This window comes from Solanum stenotomum, chromosome 3, assembly GCF_019186545.1.
Source record: "Solanum stenotomum isolate F172 chromosome 3, ASM1918654v1, whole genome shotgun sequence".
Classification (NCBI taxonomy): domain Eukaryota; kingdom Viridiplantae; phylum Streptophyta; class Magnoliopsida; order Solanales; family Solanaceae; genus Solanum; species Solanum stenotomum.
In genome coordinates, this window is record NC_064284.1 from 6,031,663 (window position 1) to 6,055,007 (window position 23,345).

General features: G+C 32.7%; 3 protein-coding genes across 3 annotated transcripts; all 3 read right to left on the reverse strand.

Annotated features, from left to right (window-relative positions):
• Window positions 1–1,421: 1,421 nt before the first annotated feature.
• On the reverse strand, window positions 1,422–1,947 carry LOC125857973 (pathogen-associated molecular patterns-induced protein A70-like). Its single transcript, XM_049537633.1, has one exon. It carries the CDS (start codon window positions 1,856–1,858, stop codon window positions 1,577–1,579), a length of 282 nt encoding a protein of 93 aa, XP_049393590.1. The 5' UTR covers window positions 1,859–1,947; the 3' UTR covers window positions 1,422–1,576.
• Window positions 1,948–4,306: 2,359 nt separating this feature from the next.
• On the reverse strand, window positions 4,307–8,462 carry LOC125857932 (probable polygalacturonase At1g80170). Its single transcript, XM_049537592.1, has 9 exons — window positions 8,152–8,462; window positions 7,164–7,295; window positions 6,908–7,078; window positions 6,805–6,825; window positions 6,468–6,675; window positions 5,868–5,949; window positions 5,688–5,796; window positions 5,412–5,528; window positions 4,307–4,782 (listed from the first exon to the last, which is right to left on the reverse strand). The coding sequence occupies exons 1-9, from the start codon at window positions 8,377–8,379 to the stop codon at window positions 4,504–4,506; spliced, it is 1,347 nt and encodes a 448-aa protein (XP_049393549.1). The 5' UTR covers window positions 8,380–8,462; the 3' UTR covers window positions 4,307–4,503.
• Window positions 8,463–17,309: 8,847 nt separating this feature from the next.
• On the reverse strand, window positions 17,310–18,209 carry LOC125857968 (MAPK kinase substrate protein At1g80180). The gene has a single exon (XM_049537629.1). It carries the CDS (start codon window positions 18,002–18,004, stop codon window positions 17,630–17,632), a length of 375 nt encoding a protein of 124 aa, XP_049393586.1. The 5' UTR covers window positions 18,005–18,209; the 3' UTR covers window positions 17,310–17,629.
• Window positions 18,210–23,345: the final 5,136 nt, after the last annotated feature.

The following is a 23,345-nucleotide window of genomic DNA, read 5'->3' on the forward strand; positions in this document are numbered from 1 at the left end:
CCCTCGACCCCTCCTTAACCCATCCCCTACCACCCCCCACCCCCAAAAAAATTTAAGTTTGTTTTTAAAAACTATTTTCAATTTCAAAAATTATTTTCTACTCTAGTAAAAATAAAAGATATTTCTCAAAAATATTTTTCATTCATATCAAACACTAAAAAAAATTTCCGGAAAATATTTTCTACTCACCAACCAACACATGAGAAAATAAGTCAAAAATCAATTTATTTTCCAAAAAAACATGTTCTAGGAAAACATTTTCCTTCATACCAAACTCACCCTAAATGGGAGGCTGAGCAATCTCCGTAAAAGCCCAATGGGGTCTATGCCATCATCAAGATCTTCTATCATAAGTAAACGTTAGGAATGTATAGATAAAAGTAGATTTTTTTTATTTAATTATATCTTCAACAAGTCTCTCTCATACGATATTTTTTAAGTTGTATAGATAAAAGTAGATTTTTTTTATTTAATTATATCTTCAACAAGTCTCTCACATACGATATTTTTTAATGAGTCAAGCACATGAAAATGTGCTCGACCTGCTTTAAATATCATGTTTTTTTTTATTGCTACTCCATCCGTCCCAAATTTGCTACCAAGGCTGCCTAGCCGAAAGCCAAAATTGGAAATGGTTAGTAGCTAGTACAGACAGTACCCTTCATAAATAAAATCTTCTGGGACAATTTAATATCTTTCCAAAAAGCTTTTAAAGAATTTTGTTAACAATTTACAACTTAAACAAACACCAATTAGGGTACTGGCTAGCTTTTGATACGACCTTCAAAAGTTGTTCAAAGTTACAGAATAACCTCTTTTATTCCTTTGATTTCCAACTCCACATTTTCAAAAAGGACAAGACAAGATAAAGATACCCTAATCTCCTTTAATATACATAAAAGGGATCATCTTTTTTGCACAACAGGATCATTCAAGAAAGACATATCCTATATTTTTTGCTTTTAAGTTCGACCAAATCTGAATTTGCAAAAAAAAATAATAATCCCAAATTGGGGTTAAAGTAACAAATGTTACTCCATATCGTGTGCTTAAACTCAGATCTCTCATTAACAAAATAGAAATACATACCGCTCAAATCCGATCCTGTTTGAGAAGAAGGATATATCTACCATATGCATATAATTTGATTGGATACGAAGTTTAAGAATTCATGATTACCTTTTTAAAATAAATAAATTTTCAAAAAGAAGAATACACTTTTTGAAATGAGTCTTTTTATGTATGAATAAATCCAACAAATGCACCGAGGGGATACCTCTTTTAGAAAGATCTTTCACTTTTAGTACCAAGAAACAAGCAATGCAAGTAAATTATGTTGAAAAATATGCATCTCTGAAGCAGCACAACAAAAATTAAAGACGCAGTAAAGCACGGCAGCAAGAAGGCAAATCTCAACATACCCAGTAATAATTTTTCTTATTTATATATTACTACAAGTTATTTATAATTCTGACTTACTAATTGACCGCACACACAATAGACATATAGCAATACAATGAAACAATTCATACATAACACGCGAAAAATTGAGAAAATAATTTTGAAAGAGAGGTCGTTATGTTCCCCTCTTAAGCATTTGCTCGTAGTTCTCCATGGACTCAAGCCTCTGCAGAAGCAGCTGTTGTTTAAATTTCTTTATGAAATTCTCCGCACTTTCATTGATATCTTCCGATGGCTTGCTCTCCAGCTTCTTTGGCGCTGCCGCCGGCTTCCTCATATTCGTAGAATCCGGCCTCTGTATCTCTCTTGTGAAATACTCCATCGGCCTTTCTGTTTTTTTCTCAATTTCTTCCACTTTGGCTGTGCGGTAGTAACGGGGATTCAAGGAACTACTCATTTTTTTAGGTTAATTTTTGCTCTGCTCTGAAAGAAAAACACTTGAGTTGATAATGCTCTGCTTCTATAGGCTATTACCCATATTTATAGGTAGACGCCAATATAGGAGATACGACTTTTCCTCTTCTATGATTCGTAATTAATAATTATGTGATAAAGTGGGGAATATGATTCCCATCTACTTTTTTGGCGCTTTATCCACGCCGGAAAGCTACCTAATTATTTTTGTTTTGAAGGAAAAAACCATAGTTAAATCAGGGTGTTTGTAATCCGTATGAATTAGTTATATAGGATTAAGTTATTGATATATTAGTATAAAGTTAAAGTAGATTGAATTGTCTCATGATTTATGTATTTAATATTTAAACTATAAACCAAATATAACATTAATTTATATATTAATAACGCACCTACTAACCAACTATCATAGTATTACACTATTACTATTACTATTACTTATGTAGAATTTAGTATTTACATAATTCACCTCTAAACCAGATACTAAATGACCCCTTGGTGTTTTAGGAAAAAGAAAATGTGTCATGGAATTAGGTAAGCTCTGTAATTATGCGCTTGATAATCATTTATCACGTGACAGAAACAAGCCAAAAAAATAAGGTAATTATAATTGAAGGGATCCTTTTTCTTCCCCCACTTGGTTAACGGTAGATGATAAAATGTCCAACTAGATGTATAGTGTCAAATTGTCACTAATGATATGTTTAATGTTATCAAACTAATTAATATGACAAAATGTAATTTTAATCAGATAACTACGTGAGAAAAATAGTAATAATAATAAAAGTAGGCAAGATATAACAGATAGACATAAAATTGGTAAATACTTAGATGGAGCCTGAAGGAGAGCCGCCTATGAAAATGGTTGTAAGTTGTAAGTAGTTGAAATTCCCCACACGAATGCGTTTCTTAAGCCGCGAAGTTTGAAAAAATTGCGGCATAAGCGATGGACTAAAACCGAAAGGTCCCATGTTTGGTCGCCATTTCTGGCGATTCAAGGTTGTCACTTTCATGTGCGATGCTAATTATTCTGATTTTTATTCTATTTCGAATTCATATATTATCATTGAAAATGCAATTAAATAATGAAAGTGTGTTCTCTCTAACAATTTAAGCTTTTAAATAACATGATTATACACTTCAATGAAGTATCATAATTTCCACGTGCTGTTGTGACCATTGACAGATTTGAAGGAATCTAAGAAGAAAGAAAGGGGATAGACGTGTATTGAATATCGGCATGGCATCTTTTTAGTTTATTACTATACCTAAATAAATGCCTGACTGTTGCTTTGTAGGTAGCAAATTATTACTCAAATCATGTGGCATGGGCAAGTTTCTAGCAAGTAGCGTGTCAGCACATGTGATTTTGACTTTGACATTCAATAGAGCCTGCATGGGCAGGCTCTATGCCGGTGCCCCTCTCATTTTTCAACTTTCAACTTAAATCTGCCTAATTTTGGGATTCCATTTTATCACTTGCGGTGTTCTACCAATTTTCTTTCAGCTACCTTCATGTTTTTCAAACTCTAAAAAGGGTAGGTTTGGCCATATTCCAAATGAAGTTTCTAGAGCCCAATTTGAGATTCAATTTTTTTTTTTTCAGAACGTCGTGATTCTAATATTTTGTGGTAATTCTTACACCATGATATGTAGCATTACTGAAAGGAACGCATAGTAACAGAGCCAAGATTTTTGGTATAGCGATTCAAAATATAAAGAAGTGAACACATAAAGAAACACGAGATTCATAGAGTATACTACATTGTAATATAGTTTTCCAGCGGAGATGTTTAAGATAAAAACCCGAAACAAGAATCTACAAACGGATGTAATTTTTCTGCAGGCAGGCAATAGCTATACTTCTTAAGTCTCACAGCGTTTATCGTTTCAAGGACATTTACTAATAACATCACTTATCTGATCTAGCAATATCAGTAAATCAAGATGTAATAGAAGATTCAACTTCACAGCTTCCTTCTGAACCTCAGTACAGAAGATTGCATCGATGGCAGGTGTTGCTATCCTTTTATTCATTTAAAATTGAATATATTAAAGGCAGTGACAATTTTCTTGCAGATTTTATCTCCAGAAACGTCCAATATGGACAATTGGACACAAATTTTTACTCTTTTCTTTTCTTGTTACATTCATAACTTTTATGTCCTTCACCACAGTTGTAACATTTACATTTTTCTGTTAGTTAGTTTTGTTTTCTTGAAATTGTTTTTCTTTTTATAATACCTTCTTTTAGGTATATAATTTTGTTTAGAAACATTTTTTCTTTTGTTTAGAAACATATATATATATATATGGAAGCATTTCCTGTTTCGTCATCCGATTTGTTAGATATCATACTCTCTTTTTTCATGAAGATTCATGAAAAGGAATAAGCACTTTATTTACAGATGAATGAAGTAATAAAGATCCATTAATCAACACTCAAATTTTCTTCAATAAACATCAGTACTTGGACAAGCTACTCATCAGTACGTTGTGGACCAAACTGTTCCACTTGTTTGATAAGTTAACTAGCTTTGCTCAGGATAACGAATATCAATGACAATTAATTTAGCAGCTTTCAACTGATATATGGTCCAGGCATTTGTACAATTAGAATAGAAGACATCAAATCGACTGACTCCAGTTAGATAAAAATTTTGGTTGAAGAATGCCGTCATTACAGGGAAAGCAAGGAGGGGGATAATTTAAACCTGAGGTTGTGCCATATGCCTGCCAGCAAAAAAATGTTGTAGGATCCCCAGAAGATGAAGTAAGTTGAATATCTTCCAAGTACAACTTTCTGCAGGGGAAGCTATCGCTGCAGGCAAGTGTTACTGCCCTTTCTGTAGCTGAAGTTCCTTTAATACCCATAAAGGATATGCTGTCAATGCGAATATTTGAAGTCTGCGCAAGTCCACAGTTACACTTAGTTTTAGCCCACACATTCACACACAAACATGGAATACTGTTGATGGTCTATTTCTTCTACCTAGATGCTGAGCAGTAAATTACTAATTTCATTTAGTCCAGAAGTAACAAGTAATTATCAAAGAAGAGTTTAATACAGAGCTAATCAGATCCATTCCAATTTCTTTGTCTGGTTTTTACTTGGTACATAGTTTAAGAAAACAAATAGGACTTTTGAAACTTCTCGTCTTCAAACTTAAGATATGTAGAATGTACCAACATGTTCTTTAATCTGGTGGTCCATGTCATGCAGAAAGTTCAATTTAAAACAGACAAATTGAAACGAAGGGGTATTATATATTCACTTAGTTCTCAAGCAATAACTCCATCATGGATGTAGCTACCTTCACTAATTCACTAGTAGGCCAACAATTTACTATGTCAACAGACCTTTGTCATAAGCTCAATACAGAAATGGCCTTGGCTAAGAAAGGCTCACCTAAATACCTAGCTAAAATGCAGAACGGACATGCAAGAGCAAACTCTTTTTCCACGCAACCAATTTATAGAACAGCCAAAGAAGCTGAATTTGAACTGAGAATCAAGAAATGGAGTAGAAAACATACCTTGTTTGAACAGGGCTTCATAGAATCACAATAATATTGGTCGATTATGATAGGATTTGAGACGTTTTCCATCCAAACATTCTCGAAAGAAACCTTTTTGACAAACCCAGAACCACCCTGAAGAAGCATTAAGGGGAAACCAACAACACGATTAGGATATGCAACCGTAGGTCAGCAAATTTATACTCTAGAGATGAAACCTAGTGCAGAATGATCACCAAAAATGGTGTCGAGGTTTTGAAGATTCATCTGATGCGCATATGGAAACAAGATTACCTGCCAAGTCTTTATTCTAACCCCGTTCTCAGTGTTGGAAATAGATGCTCCGTTAACATGAACATTGTAAACCTGAGAAAATGAATTTGACTTTCCCAAGCTTCCAATGCTAAAAGAACAGGGAACTAATTAGAAACTTCATCTTATACATAACTTCAACAAAATAGAAAAGTGTTCTACCTTATACCATGGCCTGGCCCACACACAATGTTTTTGACTTTGATCCGTGATGAATTGCCGACAATAGATATGCAGTCATCTCCTGTATTCAGTTTCTTCGTTAGTCAAAAGATAATGAAATATACGATAGGGGATCGAATGTGAATACAATATCCTTGATCATACAAAATCAATGCATTGTTGATGATGAAATTGCCTCAACTGGAGTATCCGGCAATAGAGAGAAAAACTTAAAAAGAAGAAACTAACTGAGTATCAATCGATCTGGCGTAAAGAAGAGTTGGCTTTTTATATTTTACCTGCTTATTGTATCCAAAGACTTCACATTTTACTAACAATAATTGAACTACAACTACTGGTCCACTATTGCAGATCCCCTAGACAATGCCTTATATTTGACCTCCGCAAACACATAGCTATGTCCCATAAAATGCATTATTCGAACCATAAATCTGAATTTTATCATCCAAAACATTCATTGTATTCGTTAGATTGTAATCCAAGCCATGTTGAGCAAAGTTACAACTAGAAACAACGATAATGCAAAATAGTGATCGGATGATCTGTCTCTCCAATTGTAATGACTAACGATCAACTAACCTGTGCCAATAGTGCAATCCTTGACATTGACCTGTGTAGATGAACTTATGTGGATTGCATCGGTGTTGGGGCTATCACCTGGGGCTTTGACTACGAGTTGTGATACTGTAACATGTTTGCAACCAGTAAATGCTAAATGCATTTGTTGACTATTAAAGATCTTTATGTTCTTGACTTTCAGGTTGTTGCATTTGTGGAAAGTTAAAGCCTGCACTCCCATTAATTAATGAACCACAACGAAAATAAGCATCAGATAAAATTCTTTTTCCTAAAAGAAAGTCGATATCTAATGTATAAGTCAAAATTAAAATCACATAGAGGGAAAGGCAGAACTGACCGTTGGAGCATGATGACAAGGCTAGCAAAATAAAAGAAACATCAAATTCATTTTGTGAAAGAGAACCATAAAGCACGATGTAAACAATGGCGAAGAGAATTACATTTGTTCTGTTGACCTTGCATGACCGAGCCCACCACTCCTGGCCCATACCATTTATAATTCCTCCTCCTTCTACTGTCAGGTGTTTTACTCTAAAGAAATAGAGCCATTTTTGTGGATTCAAGTCATCCCAGATTTCAGGATCCTTTGGTGCTAAAATAGTACCTGCAATCTTGTGTATATCGAAAAAGACACCTGAATACCATTTAGTGAAATAAAGAGTTAGACAAAATGTAATATCTCAATTAGGCACTCACCCGTATAGACACCTTTGACCGGCAAGGACCAGCAAAATTAATATGTCGAACTAAGAAAGAATAACCAGCAGGGATGACAATCTTTGCATGTGATGGTGAAGAGCAGGCCATATCCCAAACATCTTTAAAAGACTGAAAGCACAAAATGAACTTCTTAACTGAAGCTAAGTATTTCTCATTCTGGTGATCCATCTTCATAAAAAAGTCTCAAAAACTTTTAGCTCACCAAACAATAAGGACTTAAAATTTTCAATACCTCCACGAGGTAATGGTAAAGTCTGCGTACACTCTACCCTTCCCACACCCCACTTAGTGGGATTTCACTGGGTATGTTGTCGTTGTACTAAGACAAGCAAATCAAGCAGTTTTTTGCTTAGTTTTCTCATTACAATAAAAAAAAATATATATGCTCTATTCTTCTTCAAAACCTTTTCTAATTTTTTTAATTCAATGTATCAATCTTACTACAGTACAAAAGGAATGAGTAAATCATCCTTTCAATAACAACCTTATTGTTACGTTTGTGGGCCTAACTGCAGGGGTTGCACATCCTTAACATTCTAAGATTAGTTTTTTCACCAACCTATATAAACAGGATTTATAGGTGTAACATCTTTCATTGAGAAATAATAAGAGTTGGTGATTGGCCATTGGTTCTCTTCCCTTTGAAGATTTCACATGAAAAATAGTGTGTTGCTTTCATTAGTCATTGTCTTGTAACACCTAATATCCATGAAAAATACAACTATTTTGACCAATTAATGATCCACAATGAACAACAACATACCCAGCATAATCCAACAAGTGCGGTATAGGGAGGGTAATGTATATGTAGAGGGTTTATTTCTGATATACTCTCGGCTCGAGAATGATCCACAATGAACAAATAAGAAAATAAAATATTTTTCACCGGCTCTTAAATGAAGCACATAATCATAGTGAATGCAGATAAAATTAAGGGACCTTTAGCTGAATGAAGGGGATTTACCTTAGTGTCATCGGTAATCCCATCTCCGGCAGCTCCAAAATCGTTGACTTGAAAAAGAGATTCCGATTTGCTCCTCAAAGAAGCAGATGCTGGAAGGAGCTGTAAGAGTGACTCAAATCCACTCACATTTGCAGAAATCAAGAGGAAATAAAGACTGTAGAGTGATGCAAACAGAGCAACAGATTTGGAATAGGAAGAGAAATTAAAGGAAGATGCCATCTTCCCCATTTTCCATTAATGGGAAGCACTTTGTAACTTAACAGAGTAGTACTTGACACTTGACAGGGTCAAAATCGCTGTCGGCACGATTTTTTCCCAAAAAAATGGCCTTACAAGTCACAAGCCTCTTCAGTGTGAGAAAATTAATAGATACATGTGTGAATGGACTTTTTGGCTTCAAGTTTCAGCTCAAAATTAAATGTTTACACTTTTTCTTAAATTTATTTATTGCCTTTGACTTTTAAGGTTTTAGCTTAAAATTATATATTTACACATTTTTGGGTTTATATAAATATTTAAAAATACTTAAAATAAGCTTATGCAAACACAAGAATATTTTCGAAAAGCATATAATCAGATGTCATTTTTTTCACATGGGAGTCAATATAAAATTATACAGTACTTAATTTTTGATTGGCCCTTAGGTATTAGTAATAACTTTTTACTTTGATCCCTATAATATAAGATTGAGCGCATTAAATTATTAAAGGTGGTTAGATAATTAGTTAGAATTATGTAAATATTAGTAATATATGCATTATTTATGAGAATTTATGTATTGTTTTTATTCAAGGATATTGATATATACTCTAGAAAGTAGAATCTAGATTATTTTATGCGGAATTATTCTATCATGATTTATGCATAAAATACTATATGAATTTCCTCAAAACTTATACTATTATGTTGATTTTTTCAATTCTGAATCAAAACTAGTATTAATATTTATGCATTAGTAACTGAACTTCTAATCAAATACCAAATATGATATTATTTGTGCAAAATTTAATATATGCATAATTCAACTCTAAATCAGCTACAAAACAACCCCTTAATCAATCAAGTTTTGCATTTTTAATCTCTCCGGTATCCATAAATTTACCATATTTATAAATTATTTCACTATTTAATTATTCATTTGATATGTTAAAATCTGCCTAGTTAATTCATATTTGATGATAATATAATTCGATAAAAAATAAAATACAATATATTTTTCTAGCTAAAGGAATAGAAAGTTGATTTATTAAAAAATGAAATATGTTGAGTCATGTATTGTAAGGACCAAAAAGAAGTTACTTAATACTTTAGGGATCAGAGGTATATTATCCCTTTAATTATAATTAAGCCGTTTCGCATTATTGGGAAATGGACCAAAAAAATTGATCATTATATCGGGGCCATCTCATAATTAATCAGTCCCCGTGAACATAGAATCAGCTCTAACTTGTTCTAGCTCTTCGTGATTTTTGAAGCTAATATTTTTCTTAATTGGAAGGGAGGGTTAACCTAATTAGTAAAGTTACTATCACATGACGATGTGACAATTTTATTTATATATAGAGAGAAATATGCTTTCTTATTTGATTCCATATGTTTAGATTCAATTTTACTGAACGTTGAATTTTTATGTTAATTGAATATCATTTTTAACAATATCGTCTATGATTAGGAAACTTAATGTCTTACACTCCCATGGATCTACAATACAAGGATTTTATTCACGAAGTCGCTAGCTTTAAGATAATTGAGATTCATTAATTTGTAAAACCTTACTTTTATGATTGCGATTCCTCATTACTACTGGTACTAGAAAGTCAAAATGTTGCTTGATTTCCAATCTCCTTGACCTCGGATAAAATCTCACCCATACAGAAAATATTTCTGTTGTAAATTGAAAAAAGTGACCACTGCGCTATGTTTTCATCAAGTCAATGTGTTAATTTTAATCATTTGATCACAGCTTAGTTAAATTCTTATATTATATCCCAGTTTCTGAATATGTATTTGGATGTTGTGCNAAAGAGAAGAGCACAAGGGGGGCTAGGCCTTACCTTACTAATCTTAATGAGGTAACAAATCTTTACTAATTAACAAACATGAAGAAAATAAGAGCTAGAGAAAATTAGATATTTTATGACCATCATAGAGTTTATAATACACTCTGTGATAATACTACAAATGAGGATGCTTAAATAATGCAAAAATATAAAATCTAAGAATAAAGCTAAGTTATCAACCTCAAACTTTATTTTATATATGTAAGAATTAAAAGAGATGAATTGCCCGTGTAAAGTAACCTGAAGTATTTCCCTCTTGTCTTCTTCATCAAATATGTCCAACAAATTAAACTTGATAGTTCATCACTTCTTTTTGGATCGTGGTGTTGTTGAAACTGTCATATGATTTTGCTTTGCTAGTCGCATTGGTAGTTGCCTTGGAATAAATTCCTCAGTCACCTTATCATCCCAACTATGTTGCCTTTCATATGTCTTCTTTTTGTTTTTGTTGCTTCCACTTCTTTGTTGCCTAGGCGAGAGATCTCCATCCTTGGCTACCTTATCAAATAATATGTCTAACATATCATCCTCATCATCTTCGTCAAACATTTCACTGCCCAAGTCACTATCATAAGTTGTAGTTGGACTACGTCTTGAAACTTCAGCTTCTGGTTCATGACTTATTTCCAATACCTTGGTGTTAATGGTCAAGATCTTTTTGGAGTTATCAATTGTCACTGCCATAGATGGATTTGCCTTACTTGAAGGCACAAATATGGGTGCTTAAGGACTTAACTTACTCCTTGTAGGTGCATGCTCCTCTTCCTCAACTAAATCTGCCCATCTAGAATCACTCGTTTCCTTCACCAAACTCTTGTCATTCCTTTTGGAATGTGGTATGAGCATTGAGTTTTCTTTATTCAGAGTAGTTTTTGGATTAGAAACTTAAAGAATTGGACTGGACAAAGCATGGAGCTCTTGATCATAATTGGTCATTAGGGCATCAAAGATGTTAGAGCACACAATCTTCCTTGACACTTTATCTTTACAATTTATCATTTGTTCCTTGTGTGGTGGGTTAGTGCAATCTAGTTGTTGTAGTTTGGCTGGAGAAAATGTTTTGCTTGGTACTTCAGTCCAGCCTTCCTTATCATTGTCCTTCAAAGTGAAGTCATGGTCGCATGTACCACCAGATTCAAAAATTTGATCCAAATTCTCTTCACACTGTTGCACCTTATTTGCCTGGCAAGAATCTTGAATCGTAGCCAAACTAGGATTTTTCCCAAATAAAACACCAGCAGTAGGTAGTTTAGGATTCGAAGCTAGATCAGACTCCAAATTAATCACGGGAACCATCGAATCACTAGTAACATCATCCTTTGCACTCAAAACCAAAGTATCGTCTTGAACACAAGTATCAACTACTCCATCTCCATTATTTTTAATGGCTTCCACAATTGTTATTTCATTATTATTTGCATCTGCAACTCGAGTATTATCATCAATCCTTTGATCTATGTTTGCTAGTACCTTCTTCTCATTTAAAATTTGTCTCAAATCACCTTGAAATTTCTCACCATTGAATTGTTCATCTACAACCATTCCATTATCTTTGTGATTTTTATCTTGATTCTTTTTCAAAATCAATTGACAACTATTTTCATCATGACCTTAATGCTTACAATGGTTACAATATAAAGGTAAATTATCATAAACAAATTCCTAAAAAACCTCTTGAATCTTGCCGGTTTGCTCGTCCAAATACTGGAGACGCATCCTCTTAGGCAGCTTGTCCATAAGATCGAGTATCACCTTCACCCTAGCAGTGCTAGGCCTTGTCTTGTCTTGTGTTGCCTTGTTAATAGCTATTGGCCTTCCAACCGCTGATGCCATCGACAACAAGGATCTCTTGGCAAATAAATCTGGTGATAATCGAGGCAACGAAATCACACTGCAGCCATTGAAGTTTCTTCTCTAGAATTGAAATCTATTGTCCAAGGAAATACCCTATAAAGATGTTGCTCTCCACGGAAAGGTAAAAAGCTTACCGATTTTGATAGAGCAACCACATAATCTTCATATTGGTCTATCCTTAGCAGAATATGTCTACGAGCAAGTAAACCAACTAAACAGTTTCCTTTGATGCCCAAATGTTTAGGTAACTGTTCGCAAATCCTTCACTTCTAGTGTATTGGATGAGAACTTAATAATTACAGCTTGATGTAATCCTTCTTTCTGTGCGAAAACCTGTCGTTCTCCCTTTGTGAATTGAATCGTAGGCTCTCCATGTACATAGTGAATCTGTTTTAACTGAATTTTTATCAAATTTTTGACATCTTGATTTGTGGTTAATCGAGTAGCAAAGGATGTTTGTTGATTAGAATTAGGGTTTATCTCTCCCACAACCAAAGGCCGGGGAGAGATGTGGGCAGACATGGCTGCTGCTAAGTCTCCATTGCAATTGCTCACGGTTTAGGTCGTCCGCAGAGATGTGCGCAGCTTTTTTTGACTGACCTTTGACCTATTGTTTTTACATTCCATATGTTTAGATTCAATTTTACTGAACGTTGAATTTTTATGTTAATTGCATATCAGTAACTGTATTTTTAACAATATCGTGTATGATTAGGAAACTTGATGTCTTACACTCCCATGGATCTACAATACAAGGATTTTACTCACGAAGTCGCTAGCTTTAAGATAATTGAGATTCATTAATTTGTACAACCTTACTTTTATGATTGCGAATTGCGATTCCTCATTACTACTGATTGCGATTCCTCATTACTACTGGTACTAGAAAGTCAAAATGTTGCTTGATCTCCAATCTCCTTGACCTCGGATAAAATCTCACCCATACAGAAAATATTTCTGTTGTAAATTGAAAAAAGTGACCACTGCGCTATGTTTTCATCAAGTCAATGTGTTAATTTTAATCATTTGATCACAGCTTAGTTAAATTCTTATATTATATCCCAGTTTCTGAATATGTATTTGGATGTTGTGCAATTCATGCATGTGTTGTTCGGAATTCAGAGTAGCCTTCTAGCAGCACTTAAATCTCAGCTGATTGAAGACCAACTGAAAACATTCAAATTCAAATGCAACAATGGTGATTAATTAAGCTGACCAAGTTAACTGGTGAGTATATATGCAAACCAGATTTGGATGTCAAACAAATGAAGGACAGTGAATAACGATGGATCGATATGATGAGATCAGGTAAGGTCTTCAATGGGGGAACATACTGCATGATCTGGAAATGTCTTTAGGGCCCCAATATATATATATGCATGTCAGCCATCAGTCCTACATGTTAGATCTTGGAGGAATATGTGAAGTTGAGATATTCACAGCACTTTCATGTTCACGAATTGTCAATGAAAACCATTCCATGTTTGTATGTTTTTATACAGAAGGTACACATGAGGCAAAAAAAAGTATTAAAGAGGTACGCATTCCCATGCTTGTGATTGAAACATGCTATCTACTTAGAAAACAGGATGTTTCTTTGCTATGAAATGTTCTCAGCACCCAATGGTTCTTCTAAGAACATAGATAATAAATATATAGGAAACGAGAGGGCTGCATGCAATTTTGTTTGTGTAGCATGTGATGACACAGATTGGGTACAGGAATTTAATGTTTCATACTTGCAGCACTCTTTGGTCTCCCCTGTCTTTTACAAACAAATGTGGGCCATAAAATTATCTCTTTACCCCACACACCACAGGTACATACCTAGTGTTATCGCATAAATGGAGTCTAGGGTTAGTAAGTATCCAGATTCACCCTTAATTACTTTTGTAAGGTAGTGAGGTTTGTTTTGAATTCTGATACACTCTCGACTCAAAAAAAGAAATCAAAGCAGGGCTGAGAGAATAATAGAGCAGTGATTGTATGCAATTATATTGATGAAGTCTCCCTTTCTTACTGATCTTGACTTTTTTTTTCTTATGCTAACTTCACTTCTTGAGATTGATCCTGTCAACTGCCAGCCTCGAGAGGAATGTACTTATAGGTTTGGTGAAATATAATTCACCTAAGGATACACTCAAAAGTATTCTTTCTAGTGTCTAAATTTGGTCTCAACTTGTTGTAGTCACACATTCATGATTCAAAGGTCCTTGGTCACCTTATATGGTTTAGGGCAATCTTTCCGTCATAAGGTAGCTTTTGAAGTTTAGTTAGACACAATATTCACTTCATTATCATGGTATCACAGTCAGGCCCACCCAATTCTTTATTGTTTTTTATGTTGGGGCCCATCTTATATTGCTCAAGTTCTAGATGTCTGGTCCAGGGCGTGCGGTGTTGGGGTTTCATCAATGGATTCAAAGGTTCTTGGTCTACTTATATGGTATTTGACAATTTTTCTCTCACGAGCTAACTAATTCAATTTTCAACAAGTCACTTTAATGAAAATCAAACCAAAAATGTGCCCACGAAATGGAAAAGTGTGCAAATTGGGTTGGGGGAAACAAATTAAACATAACATCTATAATAAGATAAAGCAAAAATATTCTAAAATTCAGATTCGATCTTCGCACATTGAAAATTGATTCTAAGCAGCTCAAAAAGATCTTTTCTTAAAAAAAAAAAAAAAGTAATACAGTTCGTACATAAGGATTACCCAGCGTCCAAGAAAAGCAAGAGACCTAAATAAACTATCCCCTCTAGAACCGAAGGAACAAAATCTGACAGAACAAAGCAAAGCAAATATAATACATTTGTCTTGTCAAAAAAATTCTTACACCTCTCTGAGCCTATGGATCAAAAAGATGCCTATTAGCTTATTGCTTAAGTTGGTTGACATTGCTAAACAAGAATTATATGAAATTCATACTTTACACTTTTGTTGAATGCTTATTGTATTTGGCATGATTTTCTTTCTGTTGCAGAATGACGTCCTACTTGACCATTCATCTTTTCACCAATTTATTGACCACAGAAATTAAAAGAATTGTTAATTATTCTTCATTAAAATTGTTATATCCAATTAATTAGTATCCGTCAATGGAATTTTCCTAGTAGTTGTAACAAAAATTGCATTCCAAACAGATGGAAAATAAATTATGATGAGACCAGGAGTAGGACTTCAACTGCAGGACCAATAGGCCCACTAAAAAACAATAATGTGTGGGTCAAATTCATGAATGTTAGCCATCTATTTTGTGGCGGCTATATTTAAAATCCCAATGATGAGGATGTTTTGAGACTTTCTCTGCAGTTTCATGTTCGTGAATTGGTCAGGTCCGTCCACCTCCATTCCGAGTTATCGGCTGAAGGAAATGTTTCTCTCAAGGCATATATATGCAATGATGATTTATTAATTAAATACTCCCTCTGTCCCTAATTATTTGTCCACTTTTCCTTTTATAGTTGTTTCTAATTACTTATTCATTTTGACAAATCAAGAAAGGATAAATTTTTTTTTTACCTATTATACCCTCGATTAAATGACTAATTACTTTGAAAAATGTAAAACTTTTCATCCACTTCATAATTAATAGGGGTAAAATAGTAAACTCATTATATCATTAATTGTTTTCTTAATATATGTGTCAATTTAAAAGTAGATAAGTAATTAGGGACAGAGGAAGAAGGAGTAAAGATAAAGTGTCCCATGCGTGAGTTCGACACATGCTCCTGTTTTTTTTTATCAAGCAGGGATATGATAGATACTCTTTAAAGAAAAAAGGAAAAAAGAGTTCTAAAATTATTACTAGTATTTTTTAATAAAATTATTCTCTTATGTTCATTCGTATATCTCTTTATTTATTACTCCTTCTCTCCTATTTTATAGGCATTATTTGACTTAACACAATTTTTAAGAAAGAATTTTATTTTGAAATATCCGGTCTAATATAATATTTAGATATTTGTGTGTTTATCATTTCATTAAGAGTAAAAGTAAAATTTTAAAATTAATTATTTCTGATTATTATAAGATAATATTTTTTATGAGATGGATTAAAAGAAAAAGAAAGTCATATATAATGAGACGGAGGAAGATCTTGTTGGAGGTAGGAATTGTTCTAATCATTATTCACGGTTCTGTTGGAACAGTCTGTCGGGCTAAGTGTCCGACGCAACATGTGAGAAATGTTGAGCTTAACATAGGAGGACGTAATAATAGATTGATTAGTGAATCATACATTAACACGACGAGGTTAACGAGAGGACAGCATAGAGTAGTACTTAATTTCTCAAATCCGTAACGTGTATCAAATCCTGCTAATTAGCAATAATTAAGTTATAAATTGATGTAAACATACAAATTAAATTAAAATATACCATGATTAAGAAAGTATAAACCTATATAACAGACACACATTGGTGTACTGTTTTCATGCAATCAAGTGTTTTTTTTTTTTTTTTTTGTTCTTTTTTAGTTGGTGTAGCATCAGCATGTGACATGTGATTTTGCCGCAAAGGGGTAGGAAAACGTCTTTCACAATTGCGGCATCTTCGGGAAAAAGCTCTAGTGTTTTTATGACAGTAAAATTCTAGTTAGCTTCAACATATTTTAATTAACTGTATAGGATAATTGCTACCTAACCATCAACTTCAATACAGAGGAAGAAATTATTTAGTTTTTTCTTTGCCTCTGAAAAAAAATTAAATTGAAGACCTCGTGATTTTCAATTTCCGTTACTAACCTTGAACGGGTTGTGGTTCTGTTACCTTTCTTCTCCCCAATATAGGTGCACTAACAACTAGTCAACAACAATAATATATTCAGTGTAATAGTAATCGATCAACAAAGACAGAGTAGAGTAGTGATTGTATGCTAGTAATGGCAAGTTCCCCTTTAATTTCTTACCAGTTTTCGACTATTTTCTTCACCTCACGGAATTGATCATATTAGGAATGTGTATTGATTTGGTAAAATTTGGTCTACCTAATGAGGAGTTCAAACTGAATATCATCAAAATTCGGTGTCAAATCTTCAAAAACAAATACAGTAATTTTTTTATTCAACTTTCAGCAAGACAGAATCAACAAGCTCCCAAAAATGAAAATCAGAACTCAATGAAGGGAGGAGTAACGTATACATAGTATAATATATGGGGAGAGAGAAATAGTGTATACAATAAGCATACTTGTATACAGAAGATAAAACATGAGATATACTCAATTCACATAACCAGAAGATAAAGCAAGAGATGGCCCCAATTTCAGATTCAACTTTGTACAACGAGAAATGATTCATTGCGGCTTAACGAAAAAGGAAAAAAGCTAAAGCTTATGCACATCGATTATCCAGGCAATCAGAAAAAGTAAGCCACTGGAAGAAATTGTCCCCTGCGAACCTAAAGAAGAACAAATCTGGCAGAGAAAAAGCCAAAAATGCATAAAACAAGTAGTACAGTTGTCATCTAGCACCAAAATTCTCACACCTCATCCTTATCGAGATGAACGTTACTTGCGCCATCCAATTCTGACCTAATCCCTTTTTCACCGGAATAATAATATTACATCTTACGCTTGCCGGATTTAGGTCGACGGTTAGATTTATCATTCTTTGCAAAAGCGCTACAGAATCCACATGCAGATACTTTAGGAGACGGCGGTTCAATTGCCGGCGACACCTTACCAGTTCGGAAACCGCGATTAGATCGGCTCCTCTCCATGGATCCAGCCGTTTTTGATGAAGCCTTATCAGGCACCGACACTTCCAATTTAGGCTTTTCTTCTCCTTCTCTATCAGTTTTAATAGTAGTTTCTCCTCGTGGATTTCCAAGCTGAATCAATTCACCTGATGCTGTCACTAATTTGTCATCCCATACTAATCCTGATGAGCCTTGTCGCCGGAACGACGTCGCAGATCTCTGTAATCCAGCCATCATATACAGAAAATGATCAAAATTGATGAGGTACCAGAATTTTGCTTGTTGTTTTATAGTGGTGCAGTGTAGATCTTTCTTGGGATGAGGAGTATGAGAACAAGTATGGTGGCTCTGGCTATTGTGGATAGACTTTTCCTCACATGTTTGTGTACCAGTGCCGTATTTATAGAATGGACGAGATGGGAATGGGACCAATGTTATAAAAGTAGTACTCCCTCCGTCCCTTTTTAGTTGTCCACTTTAGAAATGGCACACATGGAATATCAGATGAGATAAGAATAAATTTATACATTCCATCACAAATAAAGTATAAATATATTTTTGGAATAACTTAAATTGCGAATCAAATCATTTCTATAGATAAGTTAAGTACACGATTAGTATAGATATATTTATTTTTAATAAAATAATTTATAGTTATACAAATATTTATTATCACAAATTTCAAAAATCTTTATTATTTTTCTTAAATTTCATGTCAAATTAAATTATCTCACATAAATTGAAATTTGAAACGAATGAAGTATAAGATTAGTGTACTTTTTTCTTAATCAAATAATCTTTAAGTTTTATTTGTTTCAGACTCGCGATAAGGTAACCTTATTTGCAAGATTCATAAATACTTCTAGGTGATATAATATAATACTAATTTTTTTTATAGATATTGGAATTTATGTATAGTCCGAGGCGAAATCAATATTAGAATTTTGGAGGTTCTAAATTTTCTTCTCCTTTCTTAACATTGTGTTGTCAATCAATTTTGTTAGGGGTTCACAAGTTATTATTTAAGTTTCTAGTAAAAATATAGGATCTACGAAAAAGTTACTGGGTTCGTCTGAATCCACGAACTCACCTAGCTCCGCCCTTGTGTATAGCTAGAATTTTTTATACTAGTCATCCATCGTAACAGTATTTTACAATAATGGCCAAGTTATCGTTGAAATAATTTGCATAATATGTTATATTATAAATAATAAAAAATTTCCATGAGAACAAAAATGTATCTAAATAATTGTCTTTACCATTAGAATTAATATATTTTTATTTGTTGTTACTCACTTTATTTATTTTTTTGTTTTTTATCCATACTTACTAGTATAAGATAATTTTTTAAAGTGATTTACCAAGTGTAATTTTTTTTATTTCTTTTTTCAGATGTAAATTATTTATTCATGTTTCAAAATTAAACTTTATGATTAGCTCACAGGCGGCTGAAGGTAGTCGGCCGTTCGGCAACTCCCCGCGTAATGAATTTATTAGATGTAATTTTTTATTGAGCATTATTTCTTTTACCTAATTAATGATACTTAATAAGGCATGTGTTGATCAATTTTTTTATTTTTTTTTTACATTAAATTATGAATTCAAGCTTTGTTTAATACTTCAATTTACAAAAAAAAATTCTGACTCACTGGTTTCGTTTTGACTGTAACTCTGTGACTATTTGATATCAATAAATTAATAAATGAAAATAAAAGTCTGTGATTATAGGAATCTGAAAAATAATATACCTCTGCGCTTCTGCCAAATTGTCTGTTTCTTCGTTTGTTTAATGATTTTTTTTGTTGTCCTTATTTATTTTTCTTCATGGCCTAAATGATTTTGGTCAAATTGTAGAAATTTGCAAAATACGGCTACGTTTGGGTAAAAGTGTAATAATTCCTTCGATTGTTTCCATTATCGACATGGTTGTTGTTTTCTATTGGTTACATTTGTGGCTAATAATTTGTAAAATCAGCCTATTCTTAAATGTACTCAAGAAATAAATTTCAATCTATTTGATTATATTCCAAATATGTTTTATGGGTGTGCTGAAAATAATCTTTCAACTTTTATAATATAGGAATAAGATTGTGTATTTACCATCATTTTCTATCCTAATCAGAACCTATTTGTGGGAAGGTATTTATTATTGTTGCTGTTGATTATAATCCGGAGTCATTATCGAAAAGATCTAATCTTTAGCAATTCAATTATAGAGTGTCATTTATTTATTACTAATTTTTCAATTCGATCAATAGTTATCTGAACTAGTTTAATTATTTTTAGAAAAAATTGAGGGTTAGAGGAAAAAATTACTAAATCAAAAATCAAACTGACAGTTAAAATGAAAGTTTAAATGATCTACAACAAAGAGGAAAAAAATATTGGGAAAGTCAACACACTTAATTATACTTAAAACAGAATGACTATGAGACCATAGGCCATAGGGTTTGGTAAATTAGCTATGTAAGGCTCAACATATTAATTTCCCGTCTATCCAATTTATGGGTTCTAGCTACTTCACCATTTAATAGTGTTATTGAAACAAAATTCTTAGAATCCCAACTTTATTAATCGGCAAAATATATAAAAATGTGTCATTTATTGGTTTCGATTGACATTATGTCCTTTAATTTTCTATGTATATAAATAGATATTTTAACTTATATAAAATGAAACAAATAGACACGCACATCCTGTTTGATTGCTAAATGTTAATTAAGCAGAAAATTATGTTAATTTGGTTTCAATTTTACAAGATAATGATTCTATCTTTTGTATTTTTAATCCTTTTCGATTATTCACATGTCCACATCACTAGATTAAAAAAAATGCCAATTAAGAGGTGGCCTACAACATTTGTTGGGAGGAGTATTCAAATGCATGTGGACTTTTCCATTAATCAAAAGTCACTAAAGCCATAGCCAATTGGGCCTCGTCACCATCAACGTTACGTAGAAATTTGCGTGTTCCTTTCAATCATGGCAACTTAATTTATTTTCATCTTTCTAATGTTTATTTATGTCAAAGTGTAGAAGAAGTCAATAGGTGAAAAATTCAAGCCCACTTTCCCACTCAGCTCAATTATTACTTTCTTCCGTCTCAAATATTTGTTACAATTGTCATGTTTCGCTTCATATGATAAGTATTTGAAAATGGAAAAAATAGTAAACTAAGCAAGCTTTATTTTTCTCATTTGTTAATTGATGTATGATTAGGATTTTGAATTCGGTGAGAGAGATTCAAAGTCTATAAACACTCATAGCACCCCACACCACGCATCAATGTCAAAGCATTTAATCATCACATCATCAACATTCATTATCATTAGCCATTTGTTGTGAAGATTCAAGTTGCTTTTTTGGCTTCTTGCCTTATTTAATTGATGGCCAAAATTGTTGTCTTGTCCTTATGAAGTGCCTAGTAAATGCCAAACCCCTAAAAGATACCCATGGCAAGGAAGTAGGAATTCAATTTGGATTGAAGTACTGAAACTGATTCTCCCTCCGTCCTAATTACTTGTCAACTTTTCCTTTTTAGTTGTCACTAATCACTTGTCCATTTTAACAAATCAAGAAATGACAAATTCTTTTTACCTATTATACTCTCAATTAATCACTTTGAAAAAGATAGAATTTCTTGAAACACTTAGGGGTCGTTTGGTGTGAGAGTTAAAAAAAAATAGTGATGAAATAAGAAAATAATGATGAGATAAAATTTGTGTATCTTGTTTGGTTGCCATGTTTGGGATAACTTATCCCACCATTTTATCATAGTGACGGGATAAGTTATCCCATATACATGGCGGGATAAGTTATCACAAGATAGCTAACCCCATGATAACTAATTCATCCACTTCATAATTAATAGGGGTAAATGGTAAACTCACCATGTCAATCATTGTTTTCTTAATAGTTGCGTCAATTCAAAAGTGGCCAAATAATTAGGGACAGAGGGGGTAATAAAAGATTGATATGTTTAGTATAAAATATTGATAAGTTATTTCTATCAAAATTACTAATATATTGTTAAAACTATTTACAAAATAATATATGCATATTAGGAGAATAACGTGTTAGGATCAAAATAATTAGGTGCATGTGGAAGCTAACAACGCAAACCACAAAAGACCATGAGTAAGAAGACAAACGAGAGGGTTACCAACCTAACGAATGATGAAAATGAAATAAACATGGAGTTATCATAATCATGAGGGTTACCAACTTGTGCTATTTATAACTTATACATCACCCGGTTCTTAAAATATTTGTTATGCTTAATTTTGAGAATCAATTTGATTATTTTAGAATTATATTGAATTAGATTAATTTAATATTTTAAAATTAAAATTTAGATATTGAAAACTATATAAAAAAAATATATAAGATACATTTTTTTTCATATTAATATGGTGAAAAAAATATAAATTTTTGATTAAAAACTTATCTAATTTGACTCAAAAAGAAAAAAATTGTGACAAATAATTTGAGGTAATTTGCATGTTTACCAAATATATAAATATTATATATAATTTGTAAGTGCTTATAAATTAATTCCCCTAACTTAGCCAAACATCCCTTACGTCAACTAGTGGGATTAAATCAACCATTATCATTATTCTTTAAACGTTATTCCCCTCTCAATTTGCTAGAAAACCCACGCTCTATTCCCTTTATAACATGGCTAGTAAGGATGGTAAGCACCTCACTTCCAATTCGAAGATTGTAAATTTAAGTCAGAGAGTAAAAAATAAAAAAAATGTAAGGTTTAGGTATTCCCATGTATCATTATTAGCCTTTCACCTTCTTCTATAGAAAAATACCATTTATTAATCACTTTTCAACCAAATCTAAAAAAACGTCAAGATCAAATTTGAGGGGAGAAATCCTGGGACATTAGTTGGATGAATAACAGAGAGTGGGTTATTCCTGAGTGGGCCTTTGGGGTAAGGCCTGGTGCGCTTTCTTAACAAGGTGGTCAATGGTCATTAGAAGAAGGAAGCATTTGGTTAAATTACGTAATTACACTACTTAAGATAACAAATTTTTTAAAAATTCTTATCATTTGAATTTAATTACAAAAATCTTCTTTTTACTTCTCTCTCTTAACATTACGGATACATCACTCTACTTCTATCAGATACATACATAACTCATGTATTGTTTGTTGTGTATTGGGCGAAGGAGCAATGTATCCATGAATTCTAACAAATTTAAGATTATTATAATTTGAGAAATTTTCGAATAAAATATAATTAACACCAATTATTGGGATTTTTGTACTTTATACGGTAAATATCTTTAGTATAACTACTCAATCACATGATAGTAAAATTTCCTCTTAAAAGCACTAGGTTTTGCCTGTCTTATCTTTTTCTTTTGCCTTTTTGTTTTAACTTTTAAAGATAAATCATTATAAATACAATCAGCTAACGCAAAGATGTTAAATTATACGAGTGATATACAATGATGAAAAGTAATTTAATTAAATTTAATAAAACGAGAAACAGGAGGTGCAATTTAAGATGCTCGCAACAAAACATCTATATTTTACATCTTTGGTTATTCTAGAAGAATAA